At 36.5% G+C, this 23,183-nt stretch overlaps 1 protein-coding gene across 10 annotated transcripts in view; it reads right to left on the reverse strand.

Moving 5' to 3' along the window:
* The window catches only part of UBE3A (ubiquitin protein ligase E3A), a 94,433-nt gene that overhangs the window by 23,456 nt on the left and 47,794 nt on the right, over window positions 1-23,183 (reverse strand). For 5 of the 10 annotated variants that reach the window (XM_055555741.1, XM_055555737.1, XM_055555739.1 and 2 more), the window contains one exon: window positions 6,434-6,738. In XM_055555741.1, coding sequence (XP_055411716.1) covers window positions 6,434-6,738 — 305 coding nt within the window. Of the gene's footprint in view, window positions 1-661; window positions 2,187-5,765; window positions 5,827-6,433; window positions 6,739-23,183 lie in introns of those variants that run through there. The other 5 variants (XM_055555744.1, XM_055555743.1, XM_055555742.1 and 2 more) reach the window with 3 other exon arrangements.

Below are 23,183 nucleotides of genomic sequence, written 5' to 3' on the forward strand. Positions count from 1 at the left end.
AAATTCTAGTGAAAAACAAAATAGCCAAATATTTTACACTAAATACCACTTGTGATTTACAACTATTTTTAAAAAGTATCTTTGCTTCAACAAACAAAACATGCTTATCTTTTTTTCCCAATGTACTAGTAACAGCAGTACAACCTTACTTATTCTTTTATATTCTATATACATTCTTATACACAGCTCAAACTTAATGAGCTCAAACTCTTTTCACAATGATGGCATATATTAACATGCACCATTAACTGTAAATATGAATCAAGGATATCATGTGCTGATTCATCACATTCCTCACTGTAGACCAGAAACAACAGCATATTTCTGAGAGGTTTCTCACTTCACTACTGTTTTCAAAAGACTAGGACTGAGGCAATGTTTTCAGAAAGGTTTCTTCAGAGTCTTCTTTTGGAAACAGCCCATGTCCTAAAACCAAACCAGTTCCTTTCTGAGTCTTCCTTTATAGTTTGTTTTTTTTTTTTCTTCCAGGTTGACCATTCTGTGGGTGACGCAGAAGAATTAATATTATCACTAACCATACACTCTGAAGTTGACAGATACTGCCATATGCAGCCAAGTAATAGGCTGGAATAAATCTTACACGGGAACAGGACATAGTTACAGAGTACTTAAAAAACAGAGTGGGAAGAAGGCAACTTACAAGCAGACAAGAGAAACATAACTGCTGCTGCTGCTGCTGCTAAGTCCGCTTCAGCCGTGTCTGACTCTCTGTGACCCCATGGATAGCAAGCAGCCCACCAGGCTCCTCCATCCACAGGATTTTCCAGGCAAGAATACTGGAGTGGGTTGCCATTTCCTTCTCCGAAACATACCACTAGTAGTCACCAAAATTTACTTCCTCTCCTTTCTGGGTACAGAGTTGGACACATTCTCCTTCTTTCCCAGCTTTCTGAGATAAGTGCTACTTTCAGGCCAAGGCTCTTCTCCTTCTGGCTAATGGGATGACACTCCTAGGATGGTTCTGAAAATTGTGTTGAGGATAATAGTTGCCAATAAAGCTCCATCTTTGAATGACTGCGTGAACCAGAACTCTCTGCCAATCCAGGATATTATGATTGTTGGACGAGCTAGAAATAAATTTCCACTGTTTGTATTAAGACAGCATTCGTTCTGGAGTCTACTTAATATTGCACTCTAGCTGATCCTTACAAGAAGCCTTTCATTTCCTCCACCTTGACTTCAGTCTTTAAAATACAAGTAATGGTTATCTCCCCTAAACTGATGTTACCACTGTTTTTTCAGCTTGTAATATTTAAATCCATGGGAGTTTATTAAGATTTTCTATTATATCCATTCTTCCCTCTAAAGAAATAATATCCTAAGGCAAAAATGACAGATCATGAAAGGCCAGACTGAATTCAACTTACTACACATTTTCACAGTTACAATAATGCTAACAAGGTGAAATGCTAATGAAATCAAAGAAGAAATAAAGAAGAAGAGAACACTTCAAGGACTTTTTGAGATAAAAATATCTGGAGCAATGGATTGTTACAGACATGAAAAAGTTTGTTGCAGTTTGCTGGAATTCATGTTACCTCCCTCTCATATCTGTCTTTAAATAATGTGGCTTAGGCCTACTTAGCAGCTTTTGTTATTAGACTTTTTTATATCTGCCATTATCCTCTTTCAGAAAAACCAGACAACCCTATGACTCTCGTTATCTTTAATGACAAAATTTAAATCTATATGTATATTCCCTTGAGAGGAACAGAGTAAATATAGAGGTTATGGAATGCATGAGTACTTAAGAGGACTGCCACTGCATGAGATACATTAGAAAAAGAAAACCTCCATGTGTTCCTTCTCTCACACTTTCCTTACTCAAGAAAAAAATACAAGCCCACATACAAAAATGAACCTTAACACACTATTTTCTAAAACTCCAAGTTCTCATCTTACTCAAATGTTGATTTATTTTGTGCACCTTAATCTGAGCTTTTATAGTGTTTGACCTTTTCAAAGAAGGTACTGAGTGACTGAAGTGGAAAACAATGTAAAACAATCACACTCAAAAAGTAGCAAACCCCAATGCTTGGGAACATCATACAATACAGCAATGTCTTGACTTAACACTTCATAAAGCTCCCATGAAATTCAACTAAGAAAAAAAAAAACAACTTTAAAATTAAAATTAAAATTAACTATAATGTACTCAAAGCTGAGAAATATACCTCAGTAAGAGTACTTTCTCTATTATGACTTGCATGAATATCAAATAGTGTGTGCTCAGTCTTGTCTGACTCTCTGTGATCCCATGAGCTGTAGGCCATCAGCCTCTGTCCATGGAATTTTCCAGGCAGGAAAACTGGAGTGGTTTGCCATTTCCTACTCCAGAAATTCTCTCTGACCCAGGGATCAAACCCACATCTCCTGCACTGGCAGGCAGATTCTTTACTACTGTGCCACTGGGAAAGCCCCAAGGTATAAAAGTAAGTATTTTAACAGTCAACAATTTATTGTATATTATAAGTACTTCAATAAAATAAAACTTCAATAACAACAAATTATGAGATACAATAAAATAAATATATTTTAAATGAAAATACATAAGCAAAAGTGTTTCAATGCTATGGTCAAATAACTGCATTAAATAAAAAGATGAGTGAAAATAGCCTTTACAACAGTAGAAAACCAAATTTCACTTTACAAATCAATAGCAAAAAGAAGAATAAATACTCTGGGCAAAGATAATTAAAAAATATGAAAGTTCCATGCTATTTGTGTGTGTGTATTCTGATCCTTAATTATTATCAAACATGTCTGGCATTACTCAAAGTACTCAAATGTTTGACAGGTAAGATTAACCAATTACTAAAAGGATATGAAATATTTAATGACCAAACACAATATCTCATTCTAAACTAACAGAAGAAGGTCTGTGTTTTATGCTGGCTAATACCCTAAGACTTTTGTGTCCTGAGCCATATCAATTTAGTTTGCATGGCTTTATTAACTTACTTTCTCTACTGTAATTACGTCTTAACTCCAAAGGAAGGACTAAAATCACTTCATATCTGAAATGTGATCCTCTGAAACTGCTCTCTTCCCTCCAGCTCTCTTAATACATCCGGGCAGGTACTTTATGCTGGCTAACTCCAAATTCATTCACCAATCTTTATCATGACATGCCATTATGAAAGAAACTGCAAAAACTAAACACTAGTATTCCAATCCTCACTTGCACTTGGGGGACCGATTTATGAAACAGGTCTGCAGACCTCAGTGGAAGTCTATCAGTAGATTTCCGAGGGTTTGCTTTCCTGATAAATGAGGCAAACATGACTAATTCATATTTTGAGTAGAAAAAAAATCATTTATTTTTTATTAGTAGATAAAATAAGCTAACTAGTATCACCATTTCAAATTATGAAAACAAAGACTATAGAGGTATCTACACATCATAAAACTGTTCTTTAACAAATTAAAAAAAAAAATGTGCTGTGCTCAGTCATGTCCAACTCTTTGCGACCCATGGACAGTAGCCCATCAGGCTCCTCTGTCCATGAAACTTTCCAGGCAAGAATACTGGAATGGATAGCCATTTCCTACTCCAGGGGATCTTCTGACCCAGGGATCCAACCCATGTCTCTTGAGTCTTCTGCATTGGCAGGCAGATACTCTACCACTGCACCACCTGGGAACATTTCAAGACCACTTTTCATATTGGCTAGTAAAAATTATCAAACTGTGGCAGAAATAAAAATGAAGCACTCCAAATAGTTTTTGTAATTTTGAATAAATTATTCAGATATGTTTATAGGAAAGGGAACAAGTGATATATTTTGTCTATTAACTTTAAGAAGATATATTCGAAAACAATGTTACTGACAAAAATCTTAATCTATCCCTTTAATCAAAAGAATAACAGCTTTGTCATCAAAGGATAATTTTAGTCATGTAGATAATTATCGTCATTATGACAAATGGACCCTTGTACTGTACAACATATAAAATTTCTTAATATGATTCCAACCTCTACTTTTATATTTGCTTTAGAGTAAAAGACATTTTAAAATGCAAATGATTAGTGAATGAACAGCTTCCAAATGCTGAACCACCAAAATACCAGATTTTTATCACACCACAAATCTAATCTTTGGTCCTTGATACCAGACTGGCAACACATTCTTTTACAGCCACACCCTTTAAGAATAAATCCTTACGTTTGTTCTATTAAAAACACTTAGGCATCTTCTTCTAAACTTCAATAATCTCCTCCTGGAAAGTGTGAAACTGCTAACTGGAGTGTACTTCCCATTATTTTAATGGGAAAAAAATTACAACATGTTCTTTTAAGATAATGCAAAAAAATCCTAATTTCTTAATATGCAACCAATACATGGTAAGTAGCTATTATAAATAACTATCCAGTTAGGACATAGGACACTGTGCTTCCTAATCCTCAAATCATAAAGTTGTTAACACTCTGCATGCCGTAAACATGGCTTATGTTTGGACAGCAACGTTCTAGAGCCAAATACCCTTTTGGTGACATGTCATGCCCTTTAGAACATCTTCAAGTGTTTCTGACATTCTACTAATTCTACATAAAAAGTACCAACATTTTATCCACATAGTGTTTTGCTTAAAATGTTAGGCTGAATCTTTCAGACATAAGTATAAATCAGCTAAAAGGACACTGCATTTTGAGATATAAACATTCTAACATTTGGGTATCATGAGGCATTCTACTGAGAAAACAATAATTGAGACATTTTTGTATGATATACCTATATATTTTATGACATATGTGTATTTGAATAATACTCTTAATCTATACCATTTTATACTTAAATTCTCATGCAAAATCAGAGTTTAGGGCAGACTATTCAATACCCAAAACTGAAACTAGAGCCAGCAAATATAATTAGCACTCAAAAGTACTAGTGGCATTGATGCATTCATGATGCTGCCAGAAAAAGGGGACGGGAAGAAGAGTGTTGCAGACTGGAAGAACAAACTGCTAAATTATACAGATTTGAGCTTAAACAGTACACGAAGACTAGGATTAACCACTGCTGTTGCTGCTGCTGCTAAGTCGCTTCAGTCGTGTCCGACTCTGTGCGAGCCCATAGACGGCAGCCCACCAGGCTCCCCTGTCCCTGGGATTCCACTAAGTACCTCTAATCCAGATAAAGCACATAGCCAAAAAGATGGGTACACCCATCCTGTATTATAACCCTCAATGGCTTGCTGCATTCAATTGTGACAGCACACCCTACATTCACAGTAACTGTTGTTCTTGTGATACACATTTACTGGGAAAATGCACATAATGTGCTGGTGGTTCAGTCGCTCAGTCGTGTCTGACTCCTGCAACCCCACAGACTGTAACCCGCCAGGCTGCTCTGTCCATGGGATTCTCCAGGCAAGAATACTGGAGTGGGTAGTCATTTTCTTCTCCAAGGGATCTTCCCCACCCAGGAATCAAATCCCAGTCTCCTGCATTGCAGGCAGATTCTTTACTGACTGAGCTATGTGCGAAGCCCTTCTTTTACATTATACATATTAACAACATTCCCTTATTTATCTAAGGTGTGCACTAATTCACAAAATAGAAATATTCACACAATAAAGTTGTATAAAGTTGTAAGAACTGCTTTATTGTGGAAATGAACAGAAGCTATAACACAACATTTCACTAATTTAAACTTGATTCAAATGACGTTACTGAAAACTTTATAGAGATTTAACTTATATACATCCTAAACAAAAAGCTTCCTTTTTTAAAACAGAATTACCTCTGGGCAGGGCTGTCATTCATTCAGAAATTCAATTAGCTTGTTTCTAATACTGATTTGCCTTCACTGGGAGAAAGAAAACTTGGGTGATTAGACAGCAAAGTAAGGCTTGGATGAAGTCTACCATTGTTAGGTAATGATTCTTGGCAGTATGAGTGTGCTAAATGCCTGGGAGAAGATGAGCATGATACAGAAAGAATAAATTAGAAGGAAAAACATTATTCTTCAGGTAACTATTACAACATTTGCTGTGTCTTCAGAAATAGAAATTCCTCTTTCTGCTCCGTCTGCTATATAGTGCTCAGGTTCCAAAACGCATTCCAGATACTTGGGCCAGCTATTCTAAGCTAGTTGACTTCATGGCCCACTTATGTGATTAACTACTACGTAATACATTTTTCCTAGTGGAAAACATTTAATATTTCTAATCAATCCATTAAGAAATGAACTTTTGGAAATATAATCTGCTTCTAATTAGAGACCATAAGAATAGTTAAAGAGTTAAATCATTAACTCAATTATTATTTAGTTCTGCCCTTTTCCACATAAAAATCAATTCCACTATAAACATGTCCTAAGCAAACGACAACACCAACACCTCACACATTTTGAAAACCTCTAATTTGGTTTTCAGTCAAAAATTCTCAATTAAAAATAGAACAACTTACCTTTAAAATCATCTCTTGCTCCTTGCCCGTCCTTCTTGTTCATTTTTATGTCAGAGCAGTTGTTAGAGGCACCTTTAGAGTTTTCAAGGTAAGCTGAGCTTGCTCCTTTCTTGGAGGGATGAGGATCACAGAGTTTTGCATTAATCTTATAAAGCTCGAGGGCTTTAATAGCTGCTGCATTGTTATCCATACGACGAAAAGTTGGACAGGAAGCACAAAACTCATTCGTGCAGGCCTCATTTCCACAGCCCTCAGTTAACTGGTGGTAGTAGCGTTCTATTAGATGTTTTGCAGCTGCTCGCTTCCTGTACCAGACATTCAAACGGTAAGCACAGTGATTAGTATAGCTCTCAGGTACAGAGCTCAACAGATCATCAGCAAGGCCAAAGTTAGTCAAGCACTGAAGTGAGAAACTTGCATATTAAGATAAAGTATAGAAAATGGAGATGCGCTACTTACACAAAACCTTTAACTGGAGAAATATTTGATAGCTATTTCTCAAGACCTATGAGTATCAATGCTTGTCAAAATACTGTTTTCATAGAATGTGCTTTCCTTTGGTTTGGTGAGTGGGGCTTGTTTGATGTGTTTTAATTGTTTAGCACAAGAGCTGAAAAGTTTTGTGGCTAAGAGTTTTAGTATGTTATCACTTTAAAATTAACACTAAGAAAATGAAGAGTCTGAAGTACCATTCCAGCTTTCTTTTATATAATCCCCATTTTGTTTCAACAGTCTGTAAATACTTGATTGATAGGTAACACAGAACTTCCATGCGGAACAAAAAAGACCCCCCCCCCCTTTCACTATATGGGGAATTTAAAAAGATATTTATAAATAAAATATTCAAAGCTTGTATTATATTGCAAGCAAGTGGCTCAAAACATACTACCCTGAACCCAAAAGGTGTCATTAAAACTTCCTCATTAATACCATGGTACCATTAATACCTCATTAATACCATGCCATGGGAATATCAAATATTTTAAACTCTCTTTAGAGCAAAATCTTATATCCCTCTTACTTTGTGAGCTTAATGTATGTGAATGAATGTTTCATTGCTGCTGTTCCAGAAGACCTAGCAAGGTCAGTGAAAGTGAAAGTGTTAGTCCCTTAGTAATGTCCGACTCTCTGCAACTCACTGACTCGTTGCAGGCTGACTCATTGTAGGCTGCAGAACCGACTCATTGGAAAAGACCCTGACGCTTGGAAAGATTGAAGGCAGGAGGAGAAGGGGACGACAGAGGATGAGATGGTTGGATGGCATCACCGACTCGACAGACATGAGTTTGAGCAAGCTCCGGGAACTGGTGATGGACAGGGAGGCCTGGCATGCTGCAGTGCATGGAGTCACCAAACGTTGGACCCAACTGAGCAACTGAACTGAACTGAACTGACTGTAGTCAGGAGACCGTGGCCCACCAGGCTCCTCTGTCCATGGAATTCTCCAGGCAAGAAAACTGGAGTGGGTTGCCATTTCCTTCTCCAGGGGATATTTCCGATCTAGGGATTGAACCCGGGTCTCCTGTATTACAGGTAAACTCTTTACCATTTGAGCCATCCAGGGAAGCCCAGCAAGAATACTGAAGAAGGGGTTATTTCATCAAGTAAGAAGCTGGACTAGATTTCATTCTTTACGGTTTATTCAAATCTTAAGATCTATATACTTCTACTACTACTGATGTTATAAGATGACCATAACTTTGAGTAGTCTACTGAATTAAAAAAAACCATAATTCATAGCTATTCCTTTTGGTTCCAAATACACATGTAGGAATAAAAACATCAAATAATCATAACTAGAAAAAATAATTTACCTAATTTAATTCTTAAGATGTTCTTACAATTATCTCACAAACATGTAGGACTAAATGGCAAACATTATTAGTTTACATCTTGTTAATTGTGAGATACATCTTGTTAATCATGAGAAAGGGAACAACTCACAAGAAGACAAATAAGGGACACTTTAGTAAGTTCAATTTTCTCTCAAAAGTAGGACTTTGTCTCTAAACTATCAAGGTAAGTGACAAACAGTAATAAACACATTCAATTCATTCTGCCGCTCTGTTTTTCAGATGTTCCATGCAAATTTACCACTTACTACATGCAAATAGAGGAAAAAAGAAAAACCCACAAAATGCTCTTAAAAACTGCATGAACATGACTTGAGATATATTATTATATGCAGTTATAAATAATTCCACTCCTGAAAATTAAAATATTATTCCAAATATATTACTGTGCAAAATATTAAAGTGACAACATGTAAAGAGAAATAAAGGATCTATAAGATTTATGCCACATATTGCTGCTTCTTCAAAAATGCAATAGCTTTCCCTCGTGAGAATATAAATAAATATGCATTTTCTTTCTGGCAGAAAATTATTAACATGCATCAAAAGTCTTAAAAATGAATACGAGGATCAACCATATGAACCAAAGATCCCTTTTGGTGAAATAGGATAGTTTTGCAAAATATGATGTTTCTATCAAGCCTGGGAAAAAACTGACATACCATAAAAATAGGAGATTGCTAAAAGGAACTGATAACCATCCACACAATGGAACAAATAAAAATTATCAAGATCTGAATTTAGCATAGATCATTAATTGATCTTTTAATTGTAAAAGTCAGTTACAAAGTACTGTCATAATTAGCCTTTTTTATTTCAAAGTGTTAATAGAAATTCACATTTCTCTGAATGTGACTGGATGGGTTTTTAAAATTATTCTATCATGTTGCTTGTAAGTTATTTTTTCTATAACAGTACTTTATTAAAATTAATGCATATGAAATCGGGGAAATGTTAGTGGTCTTAAAACTTCATATATGTGATTTGAATGGCTTCCAGGTTTACTAAATTATCAATATGATTTTTTAAAGATTAGTTTCAAAGTTCAAAATACCAAAAATAATTTAGCTATTTTTAATAAGAATGTTGGGTTTTGTCCTTAAAAAAAAAAAAAGTCATATACATAATGCTTTTGAATGTAATGCATAAACAAGTGTAAACACCAAAAACAGAACAAGACTGAGAAGTCAGAAAACTGGCTTTAAGTCTCATAGTAGCTGTACTATTGGGCCTCAGTTTCCAATCTTTAAGGCTCCCTATAACAGGGAGGTGAGCAAAGTACTAGCATTTATTGAATAGCTGGTATCATACTGGACACACTGCTAGGCACCATAACACAGGTTATCTCATCTGAGTTCCATGACTCTGAGGATTATCGTCAGTCTACAGCCAAAAAGGGACACAGAGTCAAACCATGTATCCAAGGTCACACAAAGGTAACTGCAGAACTTGGATAAAAACAGGAGTCCAGAGGCCTTCCAGCTTCAGAGTCTAAGTCGACTATACTGTCTTACAGAAGGTGATACATTTCAATTCCAATTCTTAACAATAGTAGTACTAAAAAACTTATATGGAAAAAAATATCCTATAAATAGTATGTAACTGAAAAAAGTAAAATGCATTCTGAAAAACCATAATTTGAATCTCATATGTATGGAATATCTGGCATCACACAAGAACACAAGCTTCTTGAGGAACAGGTAGCACTCTATTCAGCAAAGTAAACATATCTATTTTTTGAAGACCTACATGTTAGGCATTTTACAGATACTCTCACTTTGGAAGATAGTAAACCCTGTAAGTTAAAAGCTCACACTCAGGCCAGACTGTCCAAGTTCACATGATGGCTCTGCCACTTAGTAACTATGTGACCCTGAATACGTTTTTTAAAATCTCCTGTGTCTCAGTTTCCTAATTTTAAAAATGATGGTATATAGGATTTTTATGGTTGTGAGAGAACTGAATGAGTTACTATATATATAAAAAGTTCTTAGAACACTGCATAGCACACAGTTTAAGCACAAAGTGTTAGCCACCGTTATTGTTTCAATTGTTACTACCATCCTAAAAGTCTGTATTATGCTCAGAGGAGTTACATAACTAGTCACAAATCTTATAAGAGATCTGAATCCAGGTTTGACTCCAAACCTTGGGCCTTTAATACCATTAAGAAGAGATTTACGAGTAGGCCCCTCTATTTGATCCGTTTCTCTGCCCCAAGACTTAGAAACAGCAGCTAGACTGATGAGACAAGACTGAAAGGCCAAGCCAGAATCTCCATGTTATCAGTGGGATCAACCATACCAAGTATTTTTCTTCTTCCCTCACTTCACTGACACCTGGAATTAGCTGTACAGAATTCTGTATCCCCATCTAATTAAGAGCATATTAAAAAAAAAAGGTCTCGACATTGGAAAATGTGTATGCTAATAATGACATTTTGGTAAATAACCTGTACAAGATTAATCCCTATACACTAAGAGTTACCAATTCAAAGATCATGGACCAAATCTGTCACCTGCTTTTTTTTAAAAGCTTTGTAGGCTAAGAATTGTTATTCAATTTTAAATGGCTGAGAAAGTCAGTTAAAAAAATTAAATCTTGTAACATGTAAAATTACATGAAGTTCAAATTTTAGCATCCACAAAGTCTTACTTAGAACATAACCATGCTCATTGATTTACATGTTGCCTACTGCTGTTTGCACACTAAAGCAGCACAGCTGAGTAGTTTTCAGAGATTGTACAGTCTAGCCTGCAGATCCTAAAATAAATACCACCAGGCCGTGAGAGAAACAATTTCCCAACTCTTAATTTAGAGACTGTGCCCTCCAGTGATGCTTCCATCCAATCACGTGGCCTCCTCACTCTTTTCAATCAGCAAATCAGTGCAATAAAATGCATAACTCCCTCAAATGTGAAGAAAGGAGGGAGGGAGGAAAGGAAAGGTAAAGAAGGGACAAGGAGAGAGAAAGAGGAAGAAGAAAATGAGAAAACAGGAAAGATATGAAGAAAGGTCTTTTTCCTACTGGTTCCTTCAGGGACATATTATGGGTCATTCAAAACTATCTCATGATGGTTTCTGGCTTACTTTCTATAATTTCCTTACATCTTACTTTTATTTTATGCAAAAAAAAAAAACAAGTACTTTATAACATACTGACTTTTTATAAAAGGTACTTTTTCTTATCAAATCCTGTGAAACCATCTAGTGAGAGTGCTCTCAATGATCTTGATTCTTGACATTATTTACACATTTAAAACAGTACTTTCCATTGACTTACCTTATTTCTATGAATCAGTAAGACAGTCCTACAAGTAAATGTTCTATGGAATAAATCATATGTGGAGGGCAAGTTACTCTAGAAAACGTGGCAGAAATCTTTTTAAGAATGGTTTCACCTTCAGGGAAAGGGATGTCAGTGACTGAAATGTATGGGGATAAAAAAGATGGATTGATGAATAAAAGTAGAAGGGTAGATATGTGACAAAGCAATGTAAATAATAAAAACAGAATCTAGATGACAAATGAGATGAAAAATTCTAGTAGAGGTGATGAAAGTCCAGCTGCGTTACTTCAAATCCTAAAAGATGATGCTGTGAAAGTGCTGCACTCAACATGCCAGCAAATTTGAAAAACTCAGCAGTGGCCACAGGACTGGAAAAGGTCAGTTTCCATTCCAAATTGCAAAGAAAGGCAAAGCCAAAGAATGTTCAAACTACCACACAACTGCACGCATCTCACATGCTAGCAAAGCAGTGCTCAAAATGCTCCAAGCAAGGCTTCAACAGTACATGAACCAAGAACCTGCAGATGTTCAAGCTGGATTTAGAAAAGCCAGAGGAACCAGAGATCCAATTGCCAACATCTGTTGGATCACAGAAAAAGCAACAGAGTTCCAGAAAAACATCTACTTCTGCTTCACTGACTATGCTAAAGCCTTTGACTATGTGGATCACAGAAAACTGTGGAAAATTCTTCAAGAGATGGGAATATCAGACCACCTTACCTGCCTCCTGAGAAACCTGTATGCAGGTCAAGAAGCAACAGTTAGAACCAGACACGGAACAAATGGATTGGTTACAAATAGGCAAAGAAGTACATCAAGACTGTATATTGTTACCATGTTTATTTAACTTATATGCAGAGTACATCATGTGGAATACTGGGCTGGATGAAGCACAAGCTGGAAACAAGACTGTAAGGAGAAATATCAATAACCTCAGATAAGCAGATGACACCACCCTTATGGAAGAAAGCAAAGAGGAACTAAAAAGCCTCTTGATGAAAGTGAAAGAGGAGAGTGAAAAAGTTGGCTTAAAGCTCAACATTCAAGATCATGGCGTATGGTCCCATCACTTCATGGCAAATAGATGGGGAAACAGTGGACACAGTGGCTGACTTTATTTTTCTGGGCTCCAAAATCACTGCAGATGGTGACTGCGGCCATGAAATTAAAACACGCTTGCTCCTTGGAAGGAAAGCTATGACCAACCTAGACGGCATATTAAAAAGCAAAGATATTACTTTGCCAACAAAGGTCCATATGGTCAAAACTATGGTTTTTCCAGTAGTCATGTACGAATGTAAGAGTTGGACTATAAAGAAACCTGAGCACCAAAGAATTGATGCTTTTGAACTATGGTGTTGGAGGAGACTCTTGAGAATTCCCTGGACTGCAAGGAGATCCAACCAGTCAATCCTAAAGGAAATCAGTCCTGAATAATCATTGGAAGGACTGATGCTGAAGCTCCAATAATTTGGCCACCTGATGCGAAGAACTGACTCACTGGAAAAGACCCTCATGTTGGGAAAGATTGAAGGCAGGAGGAGAAGGGGAAGACAGAGGATAAGATGGTTGGATGGCATCACTGACTCAATGGACATGAATTTGAACAATCTCTGGGAAATGGTGAAGGACAGGGAACCTGGCATGCTACAGCTCATGGGGTCACAAAGGGTCAGCCATGACTGAGCAACAACAAAGATGACAGGCACATGGCATCAACTTATCTGCTTGTTTGTAAATTTTTAAAATAAATCATGCAGGGAAAATACTGTTGCCATATTGCAACTTTTTTAGAGAACAGATCAAATAAACAGCAGAGGGAATGGTTTCAGCCATCAACGAAGGAAAAGGAAAACCATCATCATCAATGACACAAATACCACATTTGCTGACTCAGTTTTTGGAACAGTCCAGTATTTAACAGAAACAAAAAAAAACCAAAAAACCCTATAATAATAAGAGTTATACTCTGATCACATTATGTACAACAACTTAATTTGTCTATTAAGGAAACAAATATGAGGAAAGTATGCTAATGTTCCAGTACCAACAGCAAACCACTGACATCAGAACCACTGAAACAACTGCCAGCAATATAACATGAAAGTTGAAAATGATCTTAAATTGAACTTAATAGGAAGCTGGAAAATAAACAATGAATACAAGAACAAAGGCGATGAAATAAACAGCAACTATCAGGGGACGTCCCTGAGTGGTTAAGACTCCACACTCCCAATGCAGGGGGCGTGTATTTGATCCCTGGTTGGGGAACTAAGATTCAGCATGCTGCATGGTGTGACCGGTTAAAAAAAAAAAAAAAAAACAACTGTCAGAAAGTGAAGATGTATCAGTGAACAATAAGCAAACAAGATTGGAATTAAAATTAAAAAGAATGATAGAACTTAAAAGAATCAGTACTGTGACTGCAACCTAAAAACTACTGGTGGACAAAGTACAGAATAATTAAAGGTGATAAAAAGGCAAAGATCAAAAGAACATGTGAATGTTAAGTATAAGGACTTTAACTGAAAATAAAATCAAACGATGATGTGAGGAATCAAGACGTCAGAGATAAAACACAAAGGGCCCAAGACTTGTATCATCAGTCTATAAAGCTAGTAACCACTGTTTACTAGCATCAAAGTAAGCAGAACACCTTTGTTTCTTTTAAGATATTACCTCTGTAAATGTGCCATCCCCTTTTCCAAAGTTTTACTTAACATAAAAAAATTTTAAGAATGACCAATGTTATCCTAGATATTAGTAGGCCTTATAGAAACAGATCCAATGAAAAAACAACTGTGACACAGCTATGATCAGGTTTAAGGTAGTGTCTATTACAATGGACCTGAATGAATTATTAAATTATTTGAATTATGAACTCATTATTACCATGATCCAAACAACAAACCATTAACTACAGAATAAGATATAGTTTCCACCAAAAAGTTTTTACTTAAATTGGTATATTTTACTTTAGAAATATGTTCAACAATAACTCCCGAGTACTCTTTTCTGAGATTTATAATCTCACTGCCTAAATAGTTTCTTACACAGTATACACAGAAACTGTAGAATAAGCTTATATAAAATTACTCATCTTAAAAAATCTTCTGGTTTTTTTAAACAGCATGACATTTTAGAGCGAAGTATAACACACAAACAATAAAATATATCCATCCATCTCCCTCCAATTAAGATCTGAAAGGGAAAGGAATACAAAGCACATGCTGGCACTGCTGCAGAGCAACTACTAATTCTCTGTGATGATTGGGAAATACGATCTTTGATTTCTATTTCTGATTCAAAGACAATCAAGACAAAACTTGTCCCATGACTAATTATACACTTGAGTGTCTACCATGGATCAGGCAATATGCTGTAATTTCTGTGACAAAGATCTGGCTGGCTATTTTGCAATTCTAGATAGCCAGATCACCTATAAAATAATCTTTTTGTTAGGGAGCTCAGAAAACCTTGGAGTTATTTAAAAACTTAATAGAATTTAATATACACTGCTGAGAAAACACCTGGAGTTCTTTCAGTGTTAGGGTGAAAAAATTATTAAGACAGATATTTTAATTTATACTAAAGATTATTTAATATATATCAAAGTTAGTTTTGTATAGATGATAAATGAACCCATAGGTATATTTCTCCATTAACTGAACTGTACAACTACTAAATTATCTGAAAAAAGATAAAAAACTAACCAGCTAACCAGAACTGAGTCAGCAGGCTAGAGAAAAAGGAAGCACGAGATTCTCACACAGAAACTCTGACTTATATGTGATGCCAAAACTTTTTTGAGAGCTCTGAAACCAGTTAGAAAGCTGCAGGTACCCCCAGCAAACTCAAAGACTAAACCAGCCAGAAATGTGTAAGAAAAGTTATTCCATATCAACTGCCTCAACCTCTCCCCAAGTAGCACAGTTCACAATAGTGATGAAAAGCCTAACTTACAGCATCACCCTTGATAAGGGAGGAAAAAAAAAGAGAGAAAGAGAGAGAGAATTATGTCCAACATTCCAGTTTTTCTAGGGGCTGTATAAGGGACTAGTTTCTGTCTAGCCTAACTCAGAGAACTGGACCCAGCATACACTGGATGCTGAGGGAAAACAAAAGGCAAGTCTCTGGCTTGCTATAGACCCAGAGAACCTTAAATGAGACAGAAAGACACAAGAGAGAGCAAAAGACTATACACTCTTGAAAAAAACAACCAATAATAAACCCCTTCAATTGGGAAATCACAAGGACAAGTCCAGAGAAAAAGCACCCCCTAAAAGATTTTAGAGGTACCAAGATTCTCTAGCTAGGCTGAATGATGTGATCCTCCCCTCTATGAAGCCAGTCCATGAAGAATGGGAGAGAAAGTGTTTTCCAAATGCAAAATCCACAACAACAAGACACATAAAAAACAGAATCATGACCCAGTCAAATGAACAAAATAAAGTTCTAGAAAATGACCTTAAACAAATAAGAGTTCTACAAATTAAAATGACAAAAAAATTCAGTATAATTGCCATTAGGAAACAAAGTACAACCGAACATAAATAAAAAACTAGATGAAATCATGGTGCATGAACAAAATGAGAACATCAACAAAAAAGAAAAAAAAGAACCAAACAAAAATTCTAGAGCTGAAGAATATAATAACTGAATTGAAAAATTCAAAAGAGGGGATCAATGGCAGATTTGATCAAGCAGAAGAAAAAAAAAAAAAAATCAATGAACTTGACGGGTGAGTCTTTGAAATTCTTGAGTCAGAATGAAAAAAAGCAAAAAAAAAAAGAAGAAAAGTGAAGAAAGTCAAAGGGACTTACGGGATGGAATATCATCAAGCTGACCAACACATGCACTGGGGAATACCAGCTAGAGAAGAGAGAATGAAGCAAGCTAAATGAAAAACTAATAGCCAAATGCCTCCCAAATCTGAGAAAGAAAACGGACATCGAATTTTAAGAGGCTCAAAGGACTCCAATTAGGATGAAGAGTCGGACACGACTGAGCGACTTCACTTTCACTTTTCACTTTCATGCACTGGAGAAGGAAATGGCAACCCACTCCAGTGTTCTTGCCTGGAGAATCCCAGGGACGGGGGAGCCTGATGGGTTGCCATCTATGGGGTCGCACAGAGTCGGACACAACTGAAGCGACTTAGCAGCAGCAGCAAAGAGGCACATAGTAAGATGCAAAATAAAAAATAAAGAATCCTGAAAGCAACCAAACAGAAACAACTGGTCACACACAAGGAAGCTATCATAAGACTATAAATAGACTTATCAGCAGAAATCTTTGCAGGCCAGAAAGGAGTAGGATGACATATTCACAGTGCTGGAAATAAGTAACTTCCAACTAAAAACACTATTATTTGGCAAAACTGACTTTAAATGCAAAGGAGATATAAAGACCTCGTAGCATAAAAAAAAAGTTGAGCTAGTTCATCCCCATTAAACCTGCCTTACAAGAAATGCAAAAGGACACACAATAAAACAGCATCTGAAAACATAAAGCCTTCTGGTAAAGGTAAATTTATAGACAAACATAGAATCCAGTAATACTGCAATGGTGATGAGGATATCACTTTATATTCAGGTAGAGCTAAAACAGAGCAACGTTAAAAAAAAAACAAAAAAAAACTAAACTATAAGGACTTCTCTGGCAGTCCAGTGGTTAGGAAACCACCTGACAAAACAGAGGACACAGATTCAACCCTGGTTAGGAAACTAAGATTCCAGCTGTTGCCAAGCAACTAAGTTCTTGTGCCGCAACTACTAAGCCCACGCATCACAACTAGAGAGTCCATGAACCACAACAAAAGATCCAACACGATGCAACAAACATTCTCAGTGCTGTAGCTAGCACTTGACACAGTCAAATAAATAAATAAGTATTTTTTTAAAACTCAGCTATATGTTAATAGATAGGAAACACAAAAAGGTGTGATTTATGTCATAACAGAAAGGAAAAACATATCAAGTTTTTGTATGCAACTGAAATAATTATTTGTTTAAAATACATCACTACTACTGGAAGATGTTATGTAATCACCGTGATGAACACAATGGTAAACACCAGCTTCCCCAGTGACTCAGTGGTAAAGAAGCTGCCTGTAATAGCAGCCACAGGAAACACAGGTTCAATCCCTGGGTTGGGAGATCCCCTGGAGAAGGGAATGGCTACCCACTCCAGTATTCTTGCCTGGAAAATTCCATGCACAGAGGAGCCTGGCAGGCTACAGTCCATGGGGTCACAAAGAGTCAGACAGAACCAAAATGACTTAGCACACAAACACCAAGAAAATACTTATAAAAGATGCACAAAGAAAGGAATCAAAGCATGTCACTATAAGAAAAAAAAACACAAAGGAAGACATCTCACAGGAAAAAAGGGGAAAAATAATTACACAATATACAAAACAATTAGCATGATGGCAATAATAAATCCTTTCTTTCCTATCAGTACTTTAAATATTAATGGATTAAACTCCTAATCAAAAGATATAGAATAGCTAAATGGGTTAATAAATTAAAAAAAAAAAAAAAAAAACAACCAACCATAGGGAAGAGAGTAAATTAGCCAAGACGCATGTTCAGGCTCTCTTGCCCCAAGTTTTGTAAACAGTGAGTGTGCAGCAGCTGAGATGACTGATCGCACTATGCATGTGTGTCATGAGGCACTGCTTGGTCACAGGCTACTTTGTGCTGTTGGCACTTGTAAGCTCCACCTAGAAAGCGGCAGCATTACTGCTGCGTCACGGCTGTGCCCGTTGGACCAGCCACAAGAGGAGAGTACAGCAGTTCTGCTGCTATGGCTACTGTGCCAGCCAGACAAGAATAAAGAATAAATGGGTCCGCAATTCCTATGGCTCCTTGAGTTTTCTTCCAGCTTCCCCACTTGTGCCTTGTCTACCATGGGTTCAATAAGCAGTGTGCACAGTGAGATACAGTGACAACTGGCGTCAAGAACAGGATCAGCAAGACACCAACTAAATGCTGTGTACAAAAGAGTTACTTTACAGATACATATACAAAAGAGTTACTTTACAGATACAAGGACATACATACACAAGTTCAAAGTGAAATAAAGAAAAAACATACTATGCAAGTGATAACTGAAAGAAGGCAGATAATATATGAGAAAATAAAGACCTATAAGTTAAAAACTGTCATTAAGAAACAACGGACATAACATGTAATTTTTAAAAAATGATCAATTCACCAGAAAGATAAAACTAAAAATATATATGCAGAGCACTGAAATAAATTAAGGAAACATTGACTGATGGAAGGAAGAAACAGTAACAATTATAGGAGGACATTTTAGTACCTCACTTTCCATGTATATATTTATATATATCTACCTGACAAAATCATTTGGGAGACAAAGGACTTGAACACTATAATAGACCAAATGGACCTAACAATCAAATAAAAGACGCTGCACAAAACAAAAGCAGAACCTACAATTCCTCAATTGCACATGAGACGTTTTCCAGGAAAGAGCACATGCCACGCCACAAAACAATCTTAGCAAAATTTCAGAAAACGGTGATCATACTGTGTCCTTCCCAACTGCAACAGAATGAAATAAAAAATCACAATTACAAGGAAAACTTGAAACTAGCCACTATGGAAATTAAACAACATAGTCTGAACAACCAATGGGTCAAAGAAGAAATCAGAAAAAAAAAAAAAAAAAAATTACAGAATACCTTGAAAGAAACAACTATGAAATACAGCATACCAAAATGTATGGGATGCAGCAGAAGCATGGGAACTTCAGAGTGGTAAACACCCACATTAAAAAAGAGAAAAGACTTCAAATCAACAACCTAATTTTAGACCTCAAGTAACCAAAAAAACAAACTAATTCAAAGTTAGAAGGACAACAATAAAGATTACAAAGAAATGAAATAGAGCACAGACGAAGAGAAAAACTAACCAATGACAGTTGTTTGGGGGGAATTTCAAGAAAATCATCAAATCATTTGCTAAACCAATAAAAAACTCAAATTTTCAAAATCAGATGAAAGAAGATAAATTATGATGATGCCACAAAAATAGAAAACATCTTTACAGACCGCTAACAACAAGATACACCAATGAGCTGAATAATCTTAAAAGAAAATGAGTATATATTTCTACAAAAGTCCAGGACAAGACAGTTTCACTGGAGAATTCTACCAAAGATTTAAAGAAGAATTAACACCAATCCTTCTCAAACTCGTCCCCAAAAATGAAGAGAAGGATACCCTTCCAAATTTACCTATGAGGCCAGCATAATCCTGATGCCAAAATGAGAGACATATGAGACAAGAAAAATACACACCAATAACCCTGATGAAATATGGATGCTGCTGCTGCTAAGTCGCTTCAGTCGTGTCCGACTCTGTGCGACCCCATAGATGGCAGCACACCAGGCTCCCCCGTCCCTGGGATTCTCCAAGCAAGAACACTGGAGTGGGTTGCCATTTCCTTCTCCAACACGTGAAAGCGAAGTTGTTCAGTCGTGTCCGACTCTTCACGACCCATGGACTGCAGCCTACGAGGCTCCTCCGTCCATGGGATTTTCCAGGCAAGAGTACTGGAGTGGGGTGCCACTGCAAAAATCAATAAATTACTAGGAAGTAAAATCTGACACTTTCAAGTTATACACCACCACCAGGTGGGATTTATTCCTGGAATGTTAAGGATGTTTCATCATATGAACATCAGTCAACGTCATATACCAAACTGCCAAAATGAAGGACAAAAATAACATGATCATCTCAACTGATGCAGAAAAAGCATTTGTCAAACACCCTTTCATAACAAAAAGTCAAACTAGACACAAAAGGAATTACCTCAACATAATAAGGGCCATATAAAAAGTCCACAGTCAGTATCATGCCCAATGGTGAAAAACTGACAGCTTTCCCTCTAAGATCACCAACAAGGCAAGGATGCCTGCTCTCATCATTTGTTTTCAACACAGGATTCCTGGCAATCCTAGTCAGTGCATTCAGGTAAGTAAAACCAAAGAAAGCATCCAAATAGGAAAGGAAGAAACAAAATTCTCTCTGCCCATAGGAAACCATAAAGAACACACACACACACACACACACACACACACACACACACACAAACTGTTAGAACTAATAAATGAATTTGGTAAAGCTGCAGGATGCAAAAATCAGTTTTGTTTCTATGAACTAACAATGAACAACTTGAAAAGGAAATTAAGAGAATATTCCCCTCCATACCAGCATCAAAAATAAAATTCTTATGGACAGACTTACTGAAGGAGGCAAAAGACTAGTACACTGAAAATTACAATACACTGCTGAAAGAAACTAAAGACACAAACAAGTATCCTGTGTTCATCAACTGCAAAACTGAAGTGCTATTAAAAGGTCCATACTACCCAAAGAAATCTAAAGATTCAATTCAATCCCTATCAAAATCCCAATGATATTTTCTCAGAAATGGGAAAAAGCAATCCTAAAATTCATATGGAATCTCAAAGTATGCCAAGTAGCAAGAATAATCTTGAGAAAGAAAACAATGCCAGAGGCTTCCAATTCCTGATTTCAATACATCTTGACAAAGCTACAGTAACCACAACAGCATGGTACTGGTATAAAGACAAGACATACAAACCAATGGAACATAACAGAGAATCCAGAAATAAACCCTTAAAACATATCAGTCAAATGATCTTCAACAAAGGTACCAAAGGTACACAATGTGGAAAGGATAGTCTCTTCAAGTGGTGCTGGGAAAACTGAATATCCCCAAAGAATGAAGCTGGACCCTTAGTTTATACAATACAATATACAAGTTAACTCAAAATGGATCAACCTAAATATACAAGCTGAAACTACAAAACTCCTAGAAGAAAACATAAGGGAATGGTTAAAGGACATGAGATTTGGACAATGAATTCTTTGGTATGACACCAAAAGTACAGGCAACAAAGGCAAAAATAGCCAAATGGGGCTATATCAAACTTAAAACTACATATCAAATTTATGTAACCTTGCTAAGAAATGTAGGTCTTTTGGAATTTACTGACTATGGGCTTTTAGGACACTGTTTTCCTGACTTCCTTTCTCTCTGGCTGTTCTTCAGATACTTCCCTTCCTAATCTAGAAATGCTTATACTCCCCAGGGACAAGACATTAGACATTTTCTCTTTTGTATTTCTCTTTGGAGATTTTCATCTTTCAAGGCTTTAGCAATACCTGATTACTTCCAAATGTCTTCTTCAGTATATTTCAAACACTGCCTGAGAAAACAGAAATATTATTTCAGGTCTTATGGCTATTTTTTATGGGCTCTTTCTTCAGGGAACTGTTTAAAGGGTGGTGGGTAGAGGGAACCCAGAAGATTTTTAACATCACAGGGACTCAGGAGGTACAGCAATATAAAAAGAGGCAATTTAGCCAAGATGAATTGCAAAGGATGACTGGGGAACAGATGACAAAGAGGGTGGGAAGACTGTTTCAGATGAGAGAGAAATGAGTGAGTGAAGGCAGAAGAGTCTGAGAACAAGGTCTTAAGACCACTGGATGCAGTTCAGTAGCATAAAGTTCAAGGAAGGACTCAAAGACTAAGCAAAGGCAGGGAGAGGCCAGATTATGGGAGAATTTTTAAGACATGATAAGGAATTCAGATTTTAGCCAAGAGAGGAATAATCTAACAAAGGTCAGTAACTTTCTTCCCATAAAAATACATATATACTTCATCTGGCAAGAAGTTTCAGAATATTCACACACTCTTCATAAACCACTAGATAAGAACATCTGCAGCAGGAGTCATTAAAGGGTTTTAAGTAAGTCAATGACTAAGTCAAATCTGCCTTTATGATAATTCCATGTTGTAAACTGGGACCAAAATTGGCAAAACTGGAGGCAGGCAATCTAGTTGGGTAATGACTACTATTAGAGACCAGACAAAGAGTGAAGAAGTAGCAGGAAAGAAAAGGAAACTGATGGAAGAAACATTTAAAAGATGTATACGTAGAGGTAATGAATAGAAAAAGCTGAATACATAGGTTTTCTGGGATGGGCACCTGAGGAAAAGGTACTGTTACGAGCTGAAATAACAAAAACAATAAAAATTCATTAACATAGTGAGTGGTTTTTGCACACTATGGCCTTTAATCCTCACAAAGTATTCTAGGAGAAGGACTGTAAACTATTCCCACTAACAATTCTTAAAATCTTTTAAGGACATGTACAATATAATAAATAAAACGCAAATTCACACTGATCCTAAAAACTGCTTCGCTGGAGTACTTCAACAAAGTAACAGGGCTGTGCTCACTCTGCCTTCTGAGAAGACTCAGTCAGAGGCATTCATCCCTACTATGAACCAGAAGCATATCTCCTTCTATTTAAAGATTCAGCTTAGTATCATTTCAGGATCATGACTGCTGCTCCCACAGTAACCTGTACCTATTTTCAGTACACTTTATAATAAGTGCCTATTTAATTACATGGTAAGCTCACTGAGACACACGATTTGACCATTTATCTACAGTTACGTTCTCAGAACCTAGCAAATTTCAGAAACTCAGTGAGGATTCTTCATTTTCTCTCCTGATACTGTCTAGAAAGCAGTGT

This window comes from Bubalus kerabau, chromosome 19, assembly GCF_029407905.1.
Source record: "Bubalus kerabau isolate K-KA32 ecotype Philippines breed swamp buffalo chromosome 19, PCC_UOA_SB_1v2, whole genome shotgun sequence".
NCBI lineage: Eukaryota > Metazoa > Chordata > Mammalia > Artiodactyla > Bovidae > Bubalus > Bubalus kerabau.